This window comes from Buteo buteo, chromosome 7 (assembly GCF_964188355.1).
Source record: "Buteo buteo chromosome 7, bButBut1.hap1.1, whole genome shotgun sequence".
Classification (NCBI taxonomy): Eukaryota; Metazoa; Chordata; class Aves; order Accipitriformes; family Accipitridae; genus Buteo; species Buteo buteo.
The window spans coordinates 32,643,824-32,661,967 of NC_134177.1; the positions used below are offsets into that span (position 1 = coordinate 32,643,824).

General features: G+C 52.1%; 2 protein-coding genes across 6 annotated transcripts; both read right to left on the bottom strand.

Moving 5' to 3' along the window:
- Positions 1 to 226: 226 nt before the first annotated feature.
- Positions 227 to 3,353, bottom strand: NEU4 (neuraminidase 4). Its single transcript, XM_075032272.1, has 4 exons — positions 3,202 to 3,353; positions 2,135 to 2,340; positions 1,688 to 1,943; positions 227 to 1,278 (listed from the first exon to the last, which is right to left on the bottom strand). Exons 2-4 carry the CDS (start codon positions 2,333 to 2,335, stop codon positions 227 to 229), a joined length of 1,509 nt encoding a protein of 502 aa, XP_074888373.1. The 5' UTR covers positions 2,336 to 2,340; positions 3,202 to 3,353.
- Positions 3,354 to 3,435: 82 nt separating this feature from the next.
- Positions 3,436 to 18,059, bottom strand: GAL3ST2 (galactose-3-O-sulfotransferase 2). 5 transcript variants are annotated; one of them, XM_075032279.1, is made up of 5 exons: positions 11,491 to 15,183; positions 10,696 to 10,865; positions 7,053 to 7,139; positions 6,337 to 6,616; positions 3,437 to 6,245 (listed from the first exon to the last, which is right to left on the bottom strand). In XM_075032279.1, exons 3-5 carry the CDS (start codon positions 7,070 to 7,072, stop codon positions 5,391 to 5,393), a joined length of 1,155 nt encoding a protein of 384 aa, XP_074888380.1. In that variant the 5' UTR covers positions 7,073 to 7,139; positions 10,696 to 10,865; positions 11,491 to 15,183; the 3' UTR covers positions 3,437 to 5,390. The 5 variants fall into 5 exon arrangements, with proteins under 5 accessions (XP_074888378.1, XP_074888377.1, XP_074888379.1 ...); XM_075032277.1 differs by lacking the exons at positions 10,696 to 10,865; positions 11,491 to 15,183 and adding an exon at positions 17,621 to 18,059 and having other exon boundaries at positions 3,436 to 6,245; XM_075032276.1 differs by lacking the exons at positions 10,696 to 10,865; positions 11,491 to 15,183 and adding an exon at positions 15,208 to 18,059 and having other exon boundaries at positions 3,436 to 6,245.
- Positions 18,060 to 18,144: the final 85 nt, after the last annotated feature.

Sequence of the window (18,144 nt, forward strand, 5' to 3'; positions counted from 1 at the left end):
GGTGGCACAAGCCTCCATGCCTAATCAACTATCATCTAATTAAAAAATAGCAATAAAAATGAGATAAAAATCCAGTTTTGGGACGGTAGCGCATGCCTTCTGTGTGATGTGGCCATGGTGGCCGGTGGCAGGACCCCAGGCTGTGAGCATCCCAGCGTGCTGGGCTCTGGGTTGGTGACCCAGGGTCTGGTGCTGGAGGACCGGGGGGACCCAACCTGGGGGGGCATTAGGAGACGAGGCAGCTCTTTCGCCTCCGCTTCCTGCGGTGTGTGTGGCCGCCATCCTGCTGGGGAGCAGCGGCTGTCAGGGGGATGTTCTGGAGCACATCGTATAGCGTGAACATGCTGAAGGAGATCTGCTCGTAGGGTGACCGTGTTCCATTCTCGTAGAGGCAGGCAAAAGCGATGGCTGGGCCACCAGAGATGGAGGCCTCATTGTAGGGCAGCTCCATGTAAGCCAGGTCCGAGTAAGCACTTGGGCCCTCATAGATGACCCACGGCTCGGTCCAGCTCTCCACATCCCTGGGGAAGGTGCTCAGGTGAACCCCCATGTTGACCCGTGACATGGAGCTGGTAGGGTGGGAGTAGAGGACCCACGTTGGTGCTTGGAAGAAGGCGGCGGGGCTGGGGGTCACCGCAGGGTCCCCTCGGACTGAGGCAATACCATGGGCATGGCCGTGAAGCCCTGGGGTAGGACAGCCCTCCCCAGGCTCAGCTGGCTCGTGGTGGCTGCTGGTGGCCACAGCGGGCAGCTCATCACCTGCTGCCTGCTGGGTGGGCAGGTACCGAAATCCCTGGAGCATCCCAGGGAGCAGCCGGCGAGCCGAGCCCCGGAGGGGCATCGTGGGGTCCCAGGGGGCAGTGGGGACGTACACGAAAGGTGCGGGGAAGCCGATGACGCTGCCATGACAACCATGGGGGGGCTCGACCAGCCGCTGGACCAGCTGCCCCCCGTGGAAGACAGCCCCGTCGTCTGTGCTGAGCGCCTGGACCCTGAAGCCCAAAGGGCTGCGGGCATTGCAGTAGAGGACGTTGGAGCCATCCTCCTCATCCACCGAGACCAGCTGGCACTCGCCTGTCTGCAGGTTGGGGATGAACTCCCCAAAGCGCCAGCCCCGGCCGTGGTCATCACTGTAGAAGGCAAAGGAGTGAGGGGTGGTCTTGCAGAGCTGGCCAAAGCACTCCTTGCAGTCGATGTGGTAGCTGTAGGCAGGCACCAGCAGCCGGCCGGACCGCAGCTGGATCCCGTGCCCGGGGCCCAGTGCAAACGTCGCCCAGTCTGGGGAGGGGAGATGGGATGTGGGTAAAGAGTGGCCTCCATGGTGCACCTGCCATGCCCAACGTGGAAGGGTCTCCACAGCATCCCCCCCCAGCCTAGCCAAGCAAGGTGGTGGGGTGGGAGTGCAGCAGAGCCCAGTGCTGCCTGGTTGTCCTCACACATGGGCCTACCCACAGCTACAGGGCCTCTCCATCTTCTCTCCCATCCCGTGTAAGTGATACAGCTACTCCCTCCATCCCCTCTCCTCTCTGCTTGAGGTCATCTTCCACCCCATCTCTTTGATGCTTGTGGGCTTCCTACCCCGAGGCCACCTCCAGCCACACCACAGGTGGCTCCAGGAGGCCAAAACCCACGGTCATCCTCTTGCTGGCTGTCCCCCCCCGCTCCTCGCCCCTCTCCAGTGGGCTACCTTTGATGGCCCCGCCAATGACCTGCTGCGTCAGGTCTGTGGCTGTGCTCCAGCTCAGGCCCTGGTCGGCGCTGGTGACACAGCAGAGGCGGGTGACGTTTTGGCCGGTGACGATCTGGTAGGCTTCAGGGGTCCTGCCCAGCACCGTGATGAAGAAAAGGAAGAGGGTGCCAGTGAATTCATCATAGAGCGGGCAGGGGTTCATCGACCGGTGGTGCTGCAGCGTCGCCGTCTCCAGCACGCGCATATCTTCCCACTGCCCAGGGAGGAGGAGAGGAGGGAGAGGGGTGAGGACCACCCCACTTCACCTGACCCAGCCTCCCCTCCCCATGTGGGTGCCTCCAGGAGCTCGGCTGTGCCCAGCAGTGGAGGATAATCACCTCGCTGTCCCCGTGCCCCCAGCCCAGCGTGTCCCCCCCCAACCCCAGGTGCATCCCCCTGTCCCACCTCCACATAGCTCCCGTAGATCGTGCCACGGCGCAGCACCAGCAGGTTGGCGTGGGCATCGTCGGCACTCAGCCGCTCCTCAGCGAAAGCCAGCAGTTTGGCCACACAGGGCAGGTAGAGCAGAGCAGGCACGCGGTATGTGACGCCATTGGACTCCTTCTCAAAGAGGACGGTCCGGGCAGGGAAGTGCCGGGAGCCCATGGCTTCTGTGGCAGAAAGATGCAGCCTCACCCTGGTGGGTTGATGAAGGCAGGGGGGACCAGCTGCTGGGCACGGCTGGGGTCGCGAGCTGGATTGCCCTTGGAGGGGTTTGGGGTTTAACTTGGTGGGCTTGGGTTTGGGGAACCCCCCACCCTGGGAGCATGGGCTGGAGGGCAGGTTGCTACAGGCAGGGTCGGGGCTGAGGGGGGGCTGAATGTGTGCTGTGCTGCTGTGGTGGCAAGTCACCACCCCTCAGAGGTGGGACAGGATTTTGAGTAACACCAAAGAGGCTGACCTGGGCTACCCTGAAATAAAATTAAATCAAATCAGTCTTCGAGATGCTCTTTAAAAGCAGTTTCTGGTAAATCGAGGCCAGTCAGCAAAGGGCAGGGTGAGACCTGTGGTTCCCTGCTCCCACCATCAAGTGAGTGTTGGGGGGACAGAGCCTGTCCCCACACGGCCAAAACCCTGGGAGCATGGGGTCAGGCTCCTTGCGAGGGGGTCAGGGAGCATTTTGTACTAGTACCTCCAGCACAGTGGACCCAGCCAGCTCCTCATTTCCCCCCCTCCCCTGCAGGTAAAACCTGGGGTGCACAACATGAACCGTGGGGTCCCCGGCTGGGCTGTCCCTGCGGCAGCGGGCTGCAAGTGGTCCCCGAGCACCCTTCATTCAGGGACAGCAGGAGAGCCGTTGTGGTCAGCTGTCCCCAGGTTACACGTCCCTACGTGTCCTAGGTTATTGCCGCAGGAGGAGATGGGCATCCCACTCCAGGGTGCAGCTGGAGTGGCTGAGGGCAACTTTCATCTATGTTTTAATTAGGATCTTTTGCTGATCAAACACCCCACAGAGAAGCGAAGGCACTCACCGGGTCCTGTTCAGCTGGGAGCGTCCCCGTCCACCACAGGGTAATGTTGGCTCCTGCAGCCGCTGGCTTTCTGCAGAGCCCGTTGCCTCACTGCTTCGCTGCTACCCCCCCCCCTTGCAGGGTCCCCCCACCGATGGGTCACGGGGCTCCCGCAGTGGCGGTGGCTGGGAAAAAGCCCTGAGTCAGCAGTGGCAGCCACTCGTGCAGTGCTGGGCGGCACAAAGGCACCATTATCAGCCCAGGCAGAGCCGGGGGACTGCCAAACCACCTTGCTCAAACCCGCCAGGAGGGAATGCAAGGGGAGCCATGGCGCGGGGCTGTCTGCATCTCCTGCCTCAGTTTCACTCCTCCCGCAGGCTGGGAGAGGCTTGACCTCCCTGCCCAGGTGCTGCAACCCATGTTGACCATGGTCTACCCCAGCCGTGAGCTCCCCAGCCTGTGGGCTGTGGCCCAGAGGGTCCCAGCCTTCCCAGGACACCCATCCGGACACAGGTCAGCTGTTAAGAAATTATTTTTATGCTTATGTTCCATTGCTGGCATCAGCTTAGCTAAAGGGGCTTGACAAAATTCATACGGCAAGTCACGGATCAGAAGCTCCAAGGCGACAGTTCAGGCTCAGGCTGCAGAATTGGCTGGGAAAAGCCCCCAGGGACTGCCCAGGCTGAACACGTGCAGCTGCTGTCTCCTCTACCCCAGCTATTTACAAATGCTTCCTAAGCCTGGTTAATTTTAGCTAAGGTTGCTGGAGCAGAAAACAGTGAAGGTGCTGTTAATCTCATGTTTTTTCTGTTGTACATCACGTGGGGTTGTGGAGGAGCGTGGATTGCATTGCAAGGAGGTTAACCCTTGCCTCAGCTGGCTTCCCTGGCTACCTGCTGAGTTTAAACATAGCCAAGGAAAATCCCAACTCTGCTTCTTCCTCCACTTCCCTCTCTCATCTCTCCTGCATCTCTCCTGCTTTCCAGGCTGAGCTGCTGCCTAGCTAGCTTCACCCCAATGCGAAGCTGCAAGCTGAGCGACCCCGGATCCATCATCCCAGTCACGCCATCCAGTCCCTGCTCCTGCCCTGACTGGTGCGAGCGGGAGGAGACGCTGACTAAGCTTTGAAATATTACACCATCGGTAATGGCAGGTGCATTGGAAACTGGTGATGGGCAATCATTAACAGTGGTGACGCCAAAGCCGTTGGGGCTTGGCACTGCCGTTCTTCCGCCGAACCTTCCCAGCACCAGCATGGCAGCAGGGAACTGGCTAATGGGCAAAGATATCCCAGGCAGGTTTAATTACCTCCTTCAATAACAAGGTCATGCCCTAAATGAGCAGCGGCCATGCCTCCCTCCACCCCTCTCCTAATCGGTGTTGGAGAGTTGGGCCAACATGGCAAGGGGGGGGGCCAACAAAGTCTCTGCTGATAAAGGGCTTCAGAGATGTTGAGCCCAAGGGACAATCCATGCCCAGGGGCCAGGGACCCTCACCCAACAGAGAGGGATGAAACCACAAAACAGGCCCTCCCAGGGGAGCACCAAGCTGTCCCAAGTGGTGCAGAGGCCCCACACACCTGATGACACATGAGAGGGACGTCTCATGTGTCGGTGGGGAAGGGCTGACAGACAGTGTGCCCGGCGTTGGGCACGATGCTTGGGACACTCATCTGAAAAGCAGCCTCGGCATCACAAGGCGCGTGGTTGAGCATGGATGCTGCTGGACTGGAGACCCAGCGTCTCTTCTACTCCTTCAAGCACTTCATCCCCTCGTCCTGCTCTCCTCCTCATTTCTCTCCCCCTCCCCTTTTTCCCCTAAATGCCTAAAGTCAGGACTTGCTCTAGCAAGCTGTGACCAGCCTGGATGTAATGACGGCTATTAAATAAAGTCGAATGCAAACAAAATTATTAAGCCTGTGATTAATGATTAAGAGGCAGAAACATCTAAGCCAGCTGAAAGCCTACCCAGTGCTCAGCAGCAGAAGGCTGTCCCCCTCCCTAGGAACGGGGAGAAGGGATCACGTAGGATCCGGCCCATGCAGAGCCTTTGGCTCAAGGTCCCCAAAAAGGGACCCACCACCAGCTTGGTGGTCCAGAACAAACTCCCCCCCTGCCTCCCCCTCATGCACGAGAGTCCTGTGGGCCAGTCACGTGCCAGGCATGGGGTGATGCAAAGCGGTGGGAAACCACAGTGGGTTGTCGCATGCCCTAGTTGGGAGTTGGGAGCTGCGTCTTCTCCTGGAAACTGGCCAACGGCAAGGGCAAGATCTTCCTCTTCTTGTGCGGGTGTTGAACAGTGTAAAGATAGGATGTGTACTGGAGCTCTGGCATAACCATTTTCTGGCAGGTTCTCAGAGTCATGTTGTCTAAGTCTTGTTTGAGGTTGTACCCAAGGATATTTGCATCCCCTGACTGGTAAGGCAGGAAAGCTTTGTTCTTGATGTCATCCTTCCCCACTGCCTCCTGGTCCAAAAGACAGGTGTCCATGAGCTCCTTCTGTCTTGTTCGCAGGCGATTCACCTCCTTCTCCAGCTCCTTGAGTCCTATGGTCTCCTCAATTCTCCTCCAGAAGCTCTGGTTGAAGTGCAGGTAGAGCTTCCAGTCCAGTGAGCACCACACTTTTATCCGCTCCTCGCTTTCTGGAGTCAAGGTCTGGACAGTGTCCTGGCTTCTGGAATTGAGCTTAAAGTAAATCACGTCATCCAGATCCCAGCACAAAGTGTGCTTCAAGAGGATCATGGACTCATCAAAGTAGTCTGATATCAAGATCAGATGGAAGTTCTGTTCAATCTCCTTCAAGACTGCCTGGATGTACTTTTTGTTGTCCTCTGCATTGTTATCATAGCCAAAGTCAAACCACATGATATTCCTGGCATACATGTTTTTCTTGTAATGTTCCAGATGGTAATACTTCATGGGTGATGCCAGGAACTCGTTCACATCCTTGGAGAACCTGAAGGCAGGGACATTGTCCTTGTAGTAGACATAGGAAGACTCCAGCAGACGAATGGGGTTCCTCAGGATGGAGAAGTAGAAGGTGTTTGCTGCCATCACCTTTTTCACCTGTTTACGGGGAGGAAGAAGACAGGCTGTTAGTCCAGAGGCACTGCTTGTTCAACCAGGTTTCTCTGCAGGTGTCGTGGCTCTTTCTTACCTCTGAGGGGTTAAACCGCAGGTGGTTACACATGATATTGTAGTTTTGTCCTATGGCTTCAAATTCCTCCACAAAGTGGGCCAGGAAGGTCTTTGGGTAGCCCAGGTGGACAAGCTGGTCAGCTGGGAGGGCGACGGTGAGGTTGTACCTCTCTGCAAACCTGAACATGATGTTCAGGATGGTGCTGCTGGCTGTCTTGTGGGTCTTGAGGAACATGACATTAGTCTTGGCACGGCAAGGCTTGTAAGGCATCAGCAGCTCCTTGTGGCTCTTCGAGATTCTGCAGGAAGGCAACAGATGGGAAAAAGAACCTCTCCAGTGCCATATCCCATTTCTGAGACCTGGCAAAGCCAAACCTGAGCAGGTTCTCCTTCTGATACCACACCTGCAGCCGGTGCAAGGCACCAACCCAAACAAGCCCCATCCCTCAGGCATACATGTTGAACAGTTTTCTGCTTCTCCAGGTCCTCACTTACCCAAAGGCTTCAGCTCAATCCTCTTTTCTTTTTCCATACAGCTGATTTTGCCCCAGAGAGCTGCACTTTGGCTAATTTGGTCCCTTGCCTGCCCAAATGTGGATCTAGGACCTAACTTTGGGCTGCCGCCCTTCCAGTATTAGCCTAAACCTCATGAGACTTAAATTGAGAGCATCACAGGTCAGATCCTTGCTGTCCTGGGCAGACGAAGTCATGCAACCTTGCTTCTGCTTCACTTACATGTAATTTTTATTCTTCATACGGAAGAATCCTGACAGGAAGATGAGCCCCAGGCAAAGGCAGAAAATGATGAAACATTTGATGTGCCTGGAAAGAAAGAAGAGTTTCAGTGGATTTTTATCTGACAATCCTTCCCCGAATGTGAACCACCAAACTATGGATATTGACCTTGGGAGTTTTTATCACCAGGAGCACAATTTTATGTCTTCGTGGTGCCAGCCACCTTTGGCTCCCCGAGCTGTGTCAGCAGCTCTGGCATTAGAGGCAGGACAGTGAGAAATTGCACTTGCACTACTGTTCCCCTAATTTTGGCCTTTGGCAAGACACAGACTACTTCAGGCAGAGCCTAAGCTCTTCCAACAGCCTCCCGCTCTGCTGCCTTTTATTTTCCTTTCTTTTGGTTTTCTGGGGCTTTAGAGCTTATTCACTATTCAAGCTTCTAGTTTATTCACTAGAAAATGAGTCCTTTGTAGGGGTATAAGGATTTCCTTCGTAAGAAATCTGAGCGGCTCCTGTAATCACATCACTGCAGAAGATGGGGATCTCAAAGAACCACTAAACTGAATTTTTTTCAATATAACTGAGATTTTTCAATACAGAAAACCAATTAATAACCCAACAGCACCTGTAGCGGACTAATTATGCCTTGCTTTCAACCAAGAGGACTGCTTTCCTGCTGCAACAGCTCCTCCTGCCAGCCCAGCTCCCGCGCTCAGCCTCCTCCGGGTCTCCCTTTCATTCCATCTTCTCACCTTGGCCAGACTTTAAACCGCTGAGCTCAGAGGCAGCCCTTTGGACCAAGCACCTCATCTATCTGTGCTTTGTCTGGGTAATGATGAGGGGTCTTTTCCAGCACTAATTACGCAACTACCATGTATCATTGCCAGTGCATTCTAGCTGACACATGTACAGGATCTTTTGAAGGTTTGATGCCCGCCAAAAAGGAACTTTTCATCACTAAGCTTGATCTGACTTCCCCGATGCTAAAAGCTTTTTTAACTCAGTGTGAATTCCATGTTTTCAGCTGCCATTTCCAAAATGCAGCAGATCTGGCTTGGGCTGTAAGTTGTTTTGAGAAGATATAGTCCTATTTACAGCACGGGATGGTCACACTTGTGGTTCCCACTCTCCCAAGCCAGCAAGGAAGGCTCCAAGCCTGCCCAGTCTGAGAATCGATGGGGGCAAACTGCTCGCTGTGGGCTGGACCTGGTGGTGTTTTCTACTGTCTTCCTGGCCAAGGGGTCCTCACACATGGTGCTGCTGCACAGGATGGTGGCTTTCATAGCCTCTAGCTTGTACCATGTGAAAGACGCTGAATTGCTCCTTCCAGTTGGCCTTCCAAGAGTGCAACCACCAGCTTTATCTGGCATGGTCTACAACATCCCACTGACTGGGCACAGTACGACAAGCCAGGCTGTGACAGCCTGGGTCTGGCCATGGAAAACTGGAGAGAGGATGAGAGCAAGGTCCAACAGAACATGAAGAGCTGTACATGGCTACAGCCATTGTAGCCAGCTGTGACTGGGGAGCCACAAACCAAATGTAAACACAGTGGAAGAGTGGAGACAGGCAGTGATGTTGCAACACTGTGATGGCACTGCAGAAAAGTATTTGACTTTGCATGCCACACAAACCTGCCCGAAACCACTTTTGCTTCAAGCTTTGCTTTGCACCAGAGTGCTTTCCTTGTCCAACAGCACCCCAGGCAAAGTGGGAAATCCTCAGGCAGAAGAGCCCTTCCAAAGCCAGGGAAGACCCTCAGCCACAGCTGGTACCAATCTCCGATAAGAATTTGCAGCACAGCTTCTCCATGAAGAGTTTCAAGACATTGCTACAGGCAGCCTGTCATCAGTATTTCCTAACTTTTTGTCCCAGGCCTGTTAGGGGGACAGGGGTGAGAAAATCCCTTTTCCTTTGATCACTCTACATATGTAAGTAGAGATCAGACAGGAGAAGAAATGCAGAGGGGCCCACAGGCAGCAAGCAGGCTCATAGCTGTCAAATGCAGCCCCTGTCTATTTTCTTGGTCTTTCATTTAAATGGAAGCTGACATTGGCGTAATGGTTTTCCAAAACATGTCACCCTGCCTGCCTGGAGGTCCTTCATAAGCTGGTCCAGTGACATCCTTCTTCTGCACCCTTTCTGTAGAGCTCAACATGTGCGATAATGGTCCACACATTTGTTTGGGTGGTGTCCCCAAAATGGCAACTCAGATCAATGTTTTATGGGGCAAATAAATCAGCAGACACCTAAAACAATCCTGAAGATAGATCAGGATCACAACATGCTCCAGTATGATTACCAGTCCCTTCTACTGCAAGAAGACAGGCTCTGCAGACCTCTACATCTTATCATCTCAAGGCATCCCACCATATTTTAATAGTTGTTTAATAAGAGATTACATAGTGCCATCCTGCCTCCAAATCTTCAAACACATGCAGCACACCGAGCCCATCTCCAGTGTAACTGGATGCTCCCAGCAGACCCATTTTTGTCTGGATGTGCTTCGAAAGCTGCAAACAACAGCTGGCTTTTACACCTGGAGACACAGGGAGGGATAACAGTCTGGATTATCTAGGCACATAAAGCCTCAAGGTGTTGCTGGTGCAGCATAAGGGACTGGTACTGCAGTGCCAAACGTGCCCCGTGGGCAAGTTCTGGGCACAAGTGTGCCACCAGTGAGCCCCAAGGGCCCGTGTAGAGCTCACCCCGCTCTTCGTGGCACTGTCCTGAGGACAACGGCAGCCTGCAGCCGAGTGACATCCACGCTGTTGCTGCGAGTGGTGGCCGCCCAGCCTGTCGGGCTTGCCAAAACCAGGGCAGTTTCCTGGAACAGCCAGTTTTAAGGAGCAAGAGTGACCAATTTCTTCAGCATGTGGGCCATGGTGGTGCCAGTCCCCATGCAGAAACGATGGGCTTCTTGTGCCAGGGGTGCTGAACAATGCTACTCTGTGGCATGGTGTTTGTTCCCCTGCCTGGGGATGTATGGGTGGAAAATGATCTGCTTTCCAGCTCAGGGAGCAAGCGGGGAGCGGGGACAGGGAGGGGACTGCAGCCACCTTCACCCCGCTGCACCTCAACCCAGCAAAGGGGAGCGACCGAGGTGTTCAGGGGATCACCTGCCAAGGGCAGGGATCGAGGTGATCCCCAGGGAGGAGGGCAGGAAAACGAAGACCAACGGGGAGATGAGAGAAGGGGGTTGCAGGTACAAAGGGTGCTGGTCAGTGCACTCGTGCAGCCAAGTTCCATGCCTGATCACTGGGGGAAGGGGGGGGTCCTGTCCCTATTCCCCCCCGGGCTCGGCCACCAGCAGCAGCACTCGCAGGGGCTGTCACTGGCTTCAGCATGTTCTGCAAACCTGCACATGGGGTTTCACCATCTGTTCTGCAGCCACTGCCCTGGCTCACCTCTGTGAGAGCCAGCACCACTGTTCCCTTAGTGTCACACACACACAAGACTGCAAGTCTCTGACCAAGCCACTTCTAAACCTGTATGTCTTGGGCCAACAGATGCCATATTCAATGTTGGCTAAAATATCACCCATCCTTTAATCCCTTCAAGAAAGACAAGTCCCACTCATCCAAGAGCTATTTTGCTGTTGACTGTCTCACACGCACGGGCTGAAGGTGAACGGGGCGAGTACCTGGTGTTACAGAAGACAGTGCCGATCTTTTAAACAAACAGTTACAGCCATAAGCAGAGGGATTTCGTAACCACCTGGAGTATCAACGGGAGTGTGGAGGGCATGACGCACAGGATCATGGCTGCAGCAATTTCTTCCTTCCGCACACCACAGCAAAGGAAGCATTTCACCTGCGGCGCATGAAGGCTGACATAACTGAGAGCTGCAGGGTATGATCAGAGTCCCCATCTACTTTTCTGCCCCATTAATATAGTCTTTTGCAAAGTTCAAGAGAGAAAGCCACTATTCGAACATCGCACGAAAGCCACGCAAGACATGCAACCAGCCTGGGAGCCCTTTGAGGAAGCACTTGGGAGCTGATTGCTAAGACACAAAATTCTTCTCAGGAACCAAAAATCTTGCAAAGCTATCAGCAGGGCTGGCGCCAGAGGTTCGACTTGCCTTTCTGACCTGTGCTGTGCCATCTGCCAGCCAGGAAGAAAACATGGAAAAGTATCTCTCAGGTCACACTTGGGGGTGCTGCTATGGATGCTTTAAGGCTTGGGACAACCTTCTCGTTCATTTGGCTTAAGCTGAAAATAACACACCTCTGTGTCAACCTAACAAGGTTCTTTCAAATTAAAAGACCTGGAATACAGGAAAGAAACTTTCACGGCAAAATTAATCTCTACCCTGGAGCAAACTGTAACTAACTCCATAGGCTATTAACAATTTACAGGGATTACCTGAACCAGACATTTCTACAAACCACGTCTTAATTCTGCACCCACAGAATTCACCTCCCTCTCCCCTTACCTTGAAGTGCACCCAGGGCTTTTCATGGTGCCTCACTGCTGCGAGCTAGAAAATATCTCCTTTGCAAATCGACTCCAATACTCCTTTCGTCTACGGGCTCCTCCGGCTCTTAGTGTACGCGTCTCTATTTCTAGCATCCCATCGCTGCTATAAATGGCTGGGATAGGTGAGGACAAAGGGAGTGGCTAGGTGTTCCCAGAGGTGGGTGGAAGTTAATTAATAAGCCATGAAAAGCACTGGTATGGCATGACATCAACACAGGTACAAAAAGCTGCCTCAGGAGACGGAGTTTACAATAGTTTTGCAGGGAAGTAAGGGTTTAGCAGGGACCCCTTAGTGGGAACCCCCTTCTCTCCTGGCTGCAGGAGGGACATGTGCGGGGCTCAGGGCAGGATCCAGGCAGGGTGGCGAGGGGCTGAGGGAGGGCACTGTCGGCCCCTTCGTCACCCTGCCCACCGTCACATCGCTTGCTCGATGTCCCTTCCCTGCCCACTGCCACGCTGCTTGGTGCCGTGGCCGGTGCCTGCCGTGCCTTTCCTCCACTTCTTGCTTGGTGGTTTAGGACTAGAATTCTCTGCCAGACACATTTGGCAACAGGAAGTTAGGGACAACAGCAAAACCGGAACAGTGTTTACCTATTGGAAATTCCCTTTAAAACATTTAGACTTCAAACTCCCGGTAAAAATGCAATTGTTGTAGCTGGAGGTTAAGAGCTTAGAGACTTTGCTGTATCTTGGCCTTGGGAGAGCGATCCTGCTCTAAATGGGTGTTATTTTATGGTTTGTCTACAAAGTGACTTTCTCGTGTTATTAACAACATGCATTACACAGGAATTTGAGGTTCCACCAAGGCCCCCATACGCCAGCACTTCACAAACTGGGTTTGATGGTTGCAAATTGCCCCAGGAGAGCAGGATGTGTCCTGCAGGTCTGGAGGTGGGGTGATCTCCCCTGCTCCCCACAGCAGGGATGAAGTCAATGCTCTCCTCATTTGGGCAACAAAAAGTTTACCCCCATCTCCCAGCCTGGAACAGGGGATTAAGCTGTTGCTTTGGTCTCTTACGGCCACGCCGCTTCCCATGCACCTCCTGATGTGGTCCCCTTTCCCTCCCCACCCATGGTGCCACCTTCTAAACCTTGCACACTGGTGGCGCAACCTGCTACACCAAGAGGCAAGTCCTCAGTATTCTGGTATCCTTCGCCTATGTTGCTAAGTCTTCAAAGCGCCCAAATATACAGCATTTCTTTTTAAATCACAACTTCCTCAGGCCAGCCCCAACTCCAGTGCTTATCAAGATTCAGAGATTAGCAAGGTATAGAGTTGCTTTCCTTGAGTTTCTTGGTAGAACGTGAGCCAACATGCTATTTTACGAAGAATTTCTAGGGTTACTCTTGGCACAGTGTCAGCTGCTGCTGGCAGGGGGGTCATGTTTAATAGACTTCCTTCTCCTGTTACATTATACACGTCAGCTGTGCAATTTCTTGCTCAGAAGCTGTTAGAGCTCAGAGATCACAAAAGTCCATTTTTTACACTTTTACAATTGATTCATTGCTCTCTCCCGGGGTGTTGTACACCTATCATCAGGTTTAGTTACGCAGAAAAACATGGTGCCGTGCAGAAATACATGGCTTCACGTGGGGCCGGGCTGCTCTGAGGCTGGAAGCAGTGAAGGAAAGCCAGCTGATGCAGAATTAGTTAGCTGGGGCAGCATGCTGAATTAATACCTCCACACTGCCTCTGCTTCATGTGCCTGCTTGCTTAGGGGAGAGTGTTGTGGGTCAGCCCCCCTGGGCCGCTTGGCCCCACGCAGCTGCCCGCTCACACCCCCGTAGCAGAATGGGGAGGAGAATTGGAAGGGTAAAAGTGCAAAAACTCACAGGTTGAGACAAAGGCAGTTTAACAGGTAAAGCAAAAGCCGCGCACGCAAGCAAAGCAAAAGGAATTCATTCACTACTTCCCATTTCAGGCAGGTGTTCAGCCATCCCTGGGAAAGCAGGGCTCCACCATGCGTAACAGTCACTTGGGAAGACAGACGCTGTAACTCTGAATGCCCCTCTTCCTCCTTCTTCCCTCAGCTTTTATTGCCAAGCACAGTGTCACATGGTGTGGGATATCCCTTGGGTCAGCTGGGGTCAGCTTTCCCAGCTGCCTCCCCTCCCAGCTTCTTGCACAACCCTAGCCTGCTCACTGGTGGGGCAGGGTGAGAAGCAGAAAAGACCGTGACGCTGTGCAAGCACTGCTCAGCAACAGCTACAACATCCCTGTGCTATCAACATTGGTCACAGATCCAAAACCTAGCACCATACCAGCTACTATGAAGAAAATTAACTCTATCCCAGCCAAAACCAGTAGAGAAAGTCAAGTGCTTCCTCACTGTGCCAGAAGACCACTGCTTCAGTATTGAGCATCCACATCATTCTAATATTTAAGTCTGTCCCAGAAAAAAATAGAATTTTGGACAAGAAATTCCTACCACAATGATTCTTTATAAAAATACCACCCATGCACATACATGTACCCACCCTGTCTCTCCCTCCTATATACAACAGTGAACCAATATCTGAAAGCAGCATTGAGAACGTGGAAGAGAAGTATAATACTTGTGTTTAAGGTCTAGGAAAGATACTATAAAACAACCCTACAATAACTCCTCCCTTCTGTTCCCTCAGGATAATTCCTCTATTGTTTAGCTGAAATGGTAAACTTACATTGAGCTTAAGGATCTTCATGCATAAAGCAGACAGCCGAATGTAGCTGTGCCAGAATTTCCCTGGCCACAGCACCAGGTTGTCAGTCAGCCCTGACTGCCTCCCTAGCACTCTCTCCATATGTAGCTGAAAAGCAGCAGTATGGAAAGTTCCGCTTCCCAAAAAGAACCATTCACATGTAAAGCCTGTATTTTAAACAATTATGGTCAGTGGTTTGGGGGAAAAAAAAGAGAAAGAATGGCATAGGAAAAAGGCAGAGAATATAAACAGCCCGATCCGGAAAGAACGAGCTGCATCGGCTTAACTTGCCAGAAAGCAAATCCTGTAAATTTCTTCTCTAACAACATCATGGACTTTCCATATTTTTGCATCACCTGATATACAAGCATCACAGGCTGACTGCGTTTCACGTTGCCTTCTCTTTGCTAATGACAGCATCATTCACTCTGCTTAACCCCAGAAGATCAGCTCCTCTCTGAGCAGTCCTGAGGAACGAAGGGAGAGGTGGGGAGGGCACTGATAGCAGAAAGAAAGAGGGAGTGGGAGGGAAGAGACCAGAGGCCAGGGCCTAGATATTGGCACTGCAGATTGTGTAACATATGGAGGTACTTCTGTTAAAAGCATCTGTGCAGCCAAGTTAAGACAGTTGTGACCCTAGAATTGTATCGTGAAGGGTGTTGCAACACAGCGCTGAGCGTAAGCCATCATCCTCAATGCAATTCAACGGCTTGCAGCCTTGTAGAGACAGCGTTCTGGTTAAAAACAGAAGAAAAAAGACTCTGTAGGATGATTTTCTTCCAAGAAAAAGGCTCTGGATGGAACATCTATTTCACTGCACTGTGGAAGAGCAGAAATCACTGAAAAGCAGCTAATAGAGAAGACAGCTACTGGGTAACACAACCACATTTCCTAGACTCACAGAGTCTGGTGAAGCCTCCCAAACCAGCAGACCTGTGTAAAAACCATCCATCACCACCCTCTGAGCACAGCCTGTGAGCCAGTTTCCTACCCATCTTGCAGACCGCCCATCTTGTCTGCACCTTGCCAGCTTGTCCAGGAGAAGACTGTGGGAAACCGTGTTGAACGCTTTGCCAACATCCAGGCAAACAACATCCTCTGCTCTCCCCACGTCAGCAGAAAATCCTGTTTTGTCGTAGAGGGTGGTCAGGTTAGTGACTCGATTCACCTTTGGCAAATCCTTCCAATCCCCTGCTTCATTTTGATACAGCAAAGCTTGTGTTAACAGAGTGACATGTATTGGTAAATATGGATGTGACTAGCAAACACTGAGTAGACCAGATGACTCACTAGCAGATGGCTTGGCCTGCCCACTGATACCAGAAGGGTGACAATGTGGTTTTGTACACCAAACTGTAAATTACAATCTCTCCTGTCATCTCAAAACATGAGACAGACTGTAGCCAAAAAACCCCAACAAACCAACAACCCATCTGAGAATAGTCCAGCTGGAAGGGACCTACAACGATCATTTAGTCCAACTGATGAGCCGTCCACTTCAGGGCTGACCAAAAATTAAAGCATATTATTAGGGGCATTGTCCAAATGCCTCTTAAACACTGACAGGTTTGGGGCATCAACCACCTCTCCATGAAGCCTGTTCCAGTGTTTGACCACCCTTTGGGTAACAAAATGTTTCCAAACGTCCAGTCTGAACCTCCCCTGGTGCAGCTTTGAACCATTCCTGGGTGTCCTGTCCCTGGATCCCCGGGAGAAATGCTCAGCACCTCCCTCTCCACTTCCCCTCCTCAGGAAGCTGCAGGGAGCAATGAGGTCCCCCCTCAGCCTCCTTTTCTCCAAACCAGACAAACCCAGTGTCCTTTGCCACTCCTCACAGGACATTCCTTCCAGCCCTGCCACCAGCTTGGTTGCCCTCCTCTAGACATGAATGTCCAGTACCTTCACATCCTTCTTAAATGGAGGGGCCCAGAACTGCCCACAGTACTCGAGGTGAGGCCACACCAACACCAAATATAGCAGGACAATCCCTTCCCTTGACCAGCTGGTCATGCTGTGTTTGATGCACCCCAGGATGGGGTTTGCCCCCTTGGCTGCAAGGGCACACACTCCTGGCTCCTGTTGAGCCTACTGCCAACCAGCACTCCCAGATTTCTTTCTGCAGGGCTGCTCTACAGCCACTCCTCTCCCAATTTGTACTTGTGCCTGGCATTACTCTGTCCCAGATGCAGAATCCAGCACTTGGACTTGTTTCATGCTCCAATCTATCTAGATCCCTCTGCATGGCCTCTTGTCCCTTCAGAGAGTCAACAGCATTCCCAGCTTAGTATCGTCAGCAAAATTGCTAATGGTACATTCAACTCCTGCATCGAGATCACTGATAAAATTATTGAACAGTGCTGGCCCTAGGACTGAGCCCTGAGGAACACCACTGGTCACCAGTCACCAGCCAGATGTAGCCCCATTCACTACAAGCCTTTGAGCTCTGCCCTTCAGCCAGTTCTTCACCCAGCTCACTGTGACCTCACTCATCTCGCAGTTGGACAACTTGTCCAGAAGGAAGCTGTGAGGGACAGTATCAAAAGCCATACTAAAATCTTTACTAAAAAAATACGCAAACTGAGGAAACAGAGAGTGCCTGGGATTTGTGGAGGGTCAAGCAAGATCCTGAGTCAAAAGTATAAAAGACATGTCCAAACATCCCTTATCCTCCCACAAGTGTCCCTGGCCAGACCATATGGACATGTAGCACAGGTGACGCATACTTGTGAGAGGGCATGCAAAAGTGATGAGAGAATGAACATGAGTAAAATCAGCCTGCTTTAAAAATAAGATCACCCTCCTCTTCATTAGGTCTTGCGCTGACTTCTGATACTTTCCTACACCACCATCTTCTTTCTCTCACCCTCCTGCTCGAGTAAGCCTAGCCTACTTTTTTAATGCATCTTTTGCAATCAGGGATCCTCCTGAATGCCAGGAAGGCTGATTTTATTTTCCTACTCTTTTATTTTCCTGACTATTGCCACATCCTCTGAGCTGCTTTTGGGAAACAGCTGCCTGAACTGTTCTGTAGCCTCACCAACTCGAGCAGGGCGCTGGATGCGGGCACCAGTCTGCCCACTGGCCAGGGAGCCTCATAACCATCTCTGTCAGGGTGAGGGGGCACCTCGGGAAAATAAGTTAGTACTGCTATGCACAGAAATCTCTTTTGCCTTAATGCACCACATGCACAGCGCAGAGAAAACTCTGGGTGATTTTAACATCACTGTCATTATCACCACCCAGCCTAATCTAGTTTGCAGGTTGAGAGGGATACAGATTTTACATATTGCTGTAAATCGTTAAGATAATGGCTCTTGCCCTCTGTGAGAGCAAATCAGGACTTGCTGTCAAGGTCAGACTGGAAGACAAGGAAGCAGGAAATAATAGCATGCCTAAAGGCTGACCCAGGCAGATGTCTTGGGATCCCTTCCCTCAGCCTGGTTGCCGGCATTTTCGTCCAATTGATACTACCCAGAAGTTAGGTCTCCGGGCACCCTCTCTTCTCCAGCCAGCCCTTCCAGGACTGCAAATCTGTACCTGTGTGCTGTACATGGGACAACACTGATGCCTATTGGGGACAGCCTGTAGGTGGCATCACTAAAGAGGCCATAACCTGATGCTGTTGTGGGCTTTGGGACACGCATATTACATCAAAATGAGTGAGGAAGAGCAACATTTTCACTTGGAGATGGTGGTATAGCATCCACAGGTTCTTCTCCTGTGCCTCTGATGCTTCACTTGCACACCCCAAGTGAGAAAATGCCTTCTCTGGCTGGTGTCACTTCACTAATAAATCAGAGCAAACTGAGGGGAGAGCTGAAATATCCACACACAGTATCTGCATGCACTGTTTCAGTGTTCAGATTAAACAGGAAACCCACACGGTCAAACCCAGTAATGTGCTCATCTTCAGAAAGAGCAGGCACCC

Coding starts and splice junctions, on each gene's coding strand:
- NEU4 (XM_075032272.1), bottom strand. CDS start 2,335: ATGGGCTCCCGGCACTTCCCTGCCCGGACCGTCCTCTTTGAGAAGGAG. Junction 1,944..2,134: donor TCTACGGGAGCTATGTGGAG/GTGGGACAGGGG, acceptor CTCCCTGGGCAG/TGGGAAGATATGCGCGTGCT. Junction 1,279..1,687: donor CATTGGCGGGGCCATCAAAG/GTAGCCCACTGG, acceptor TCCCCTCCCCAG/ACTGGGCGACGTTTGCACTG.
- GAL3ST2 (XM_075032276.1), bottom strand. CDS start 15,311: ATGTTGTTTGCCTGGATGTTGGCAAAGCGTTCAACACGGTTTCCCACA. Junction 6,617..7,052: donor ATGAAGAATAAAAATTACAT/GTAAGTGAAGCA, acceptor GCCTTCCTGCAG/AATCTCGAAGAGCCACAAGG. Junction 6,246..6,336: donor TGCGGTTTAACCCCTCAGAG/GTAAGAAAGAGC, acceptor CCCCGTAAACAG/GTGAAAAAGGTGATGGCAGC.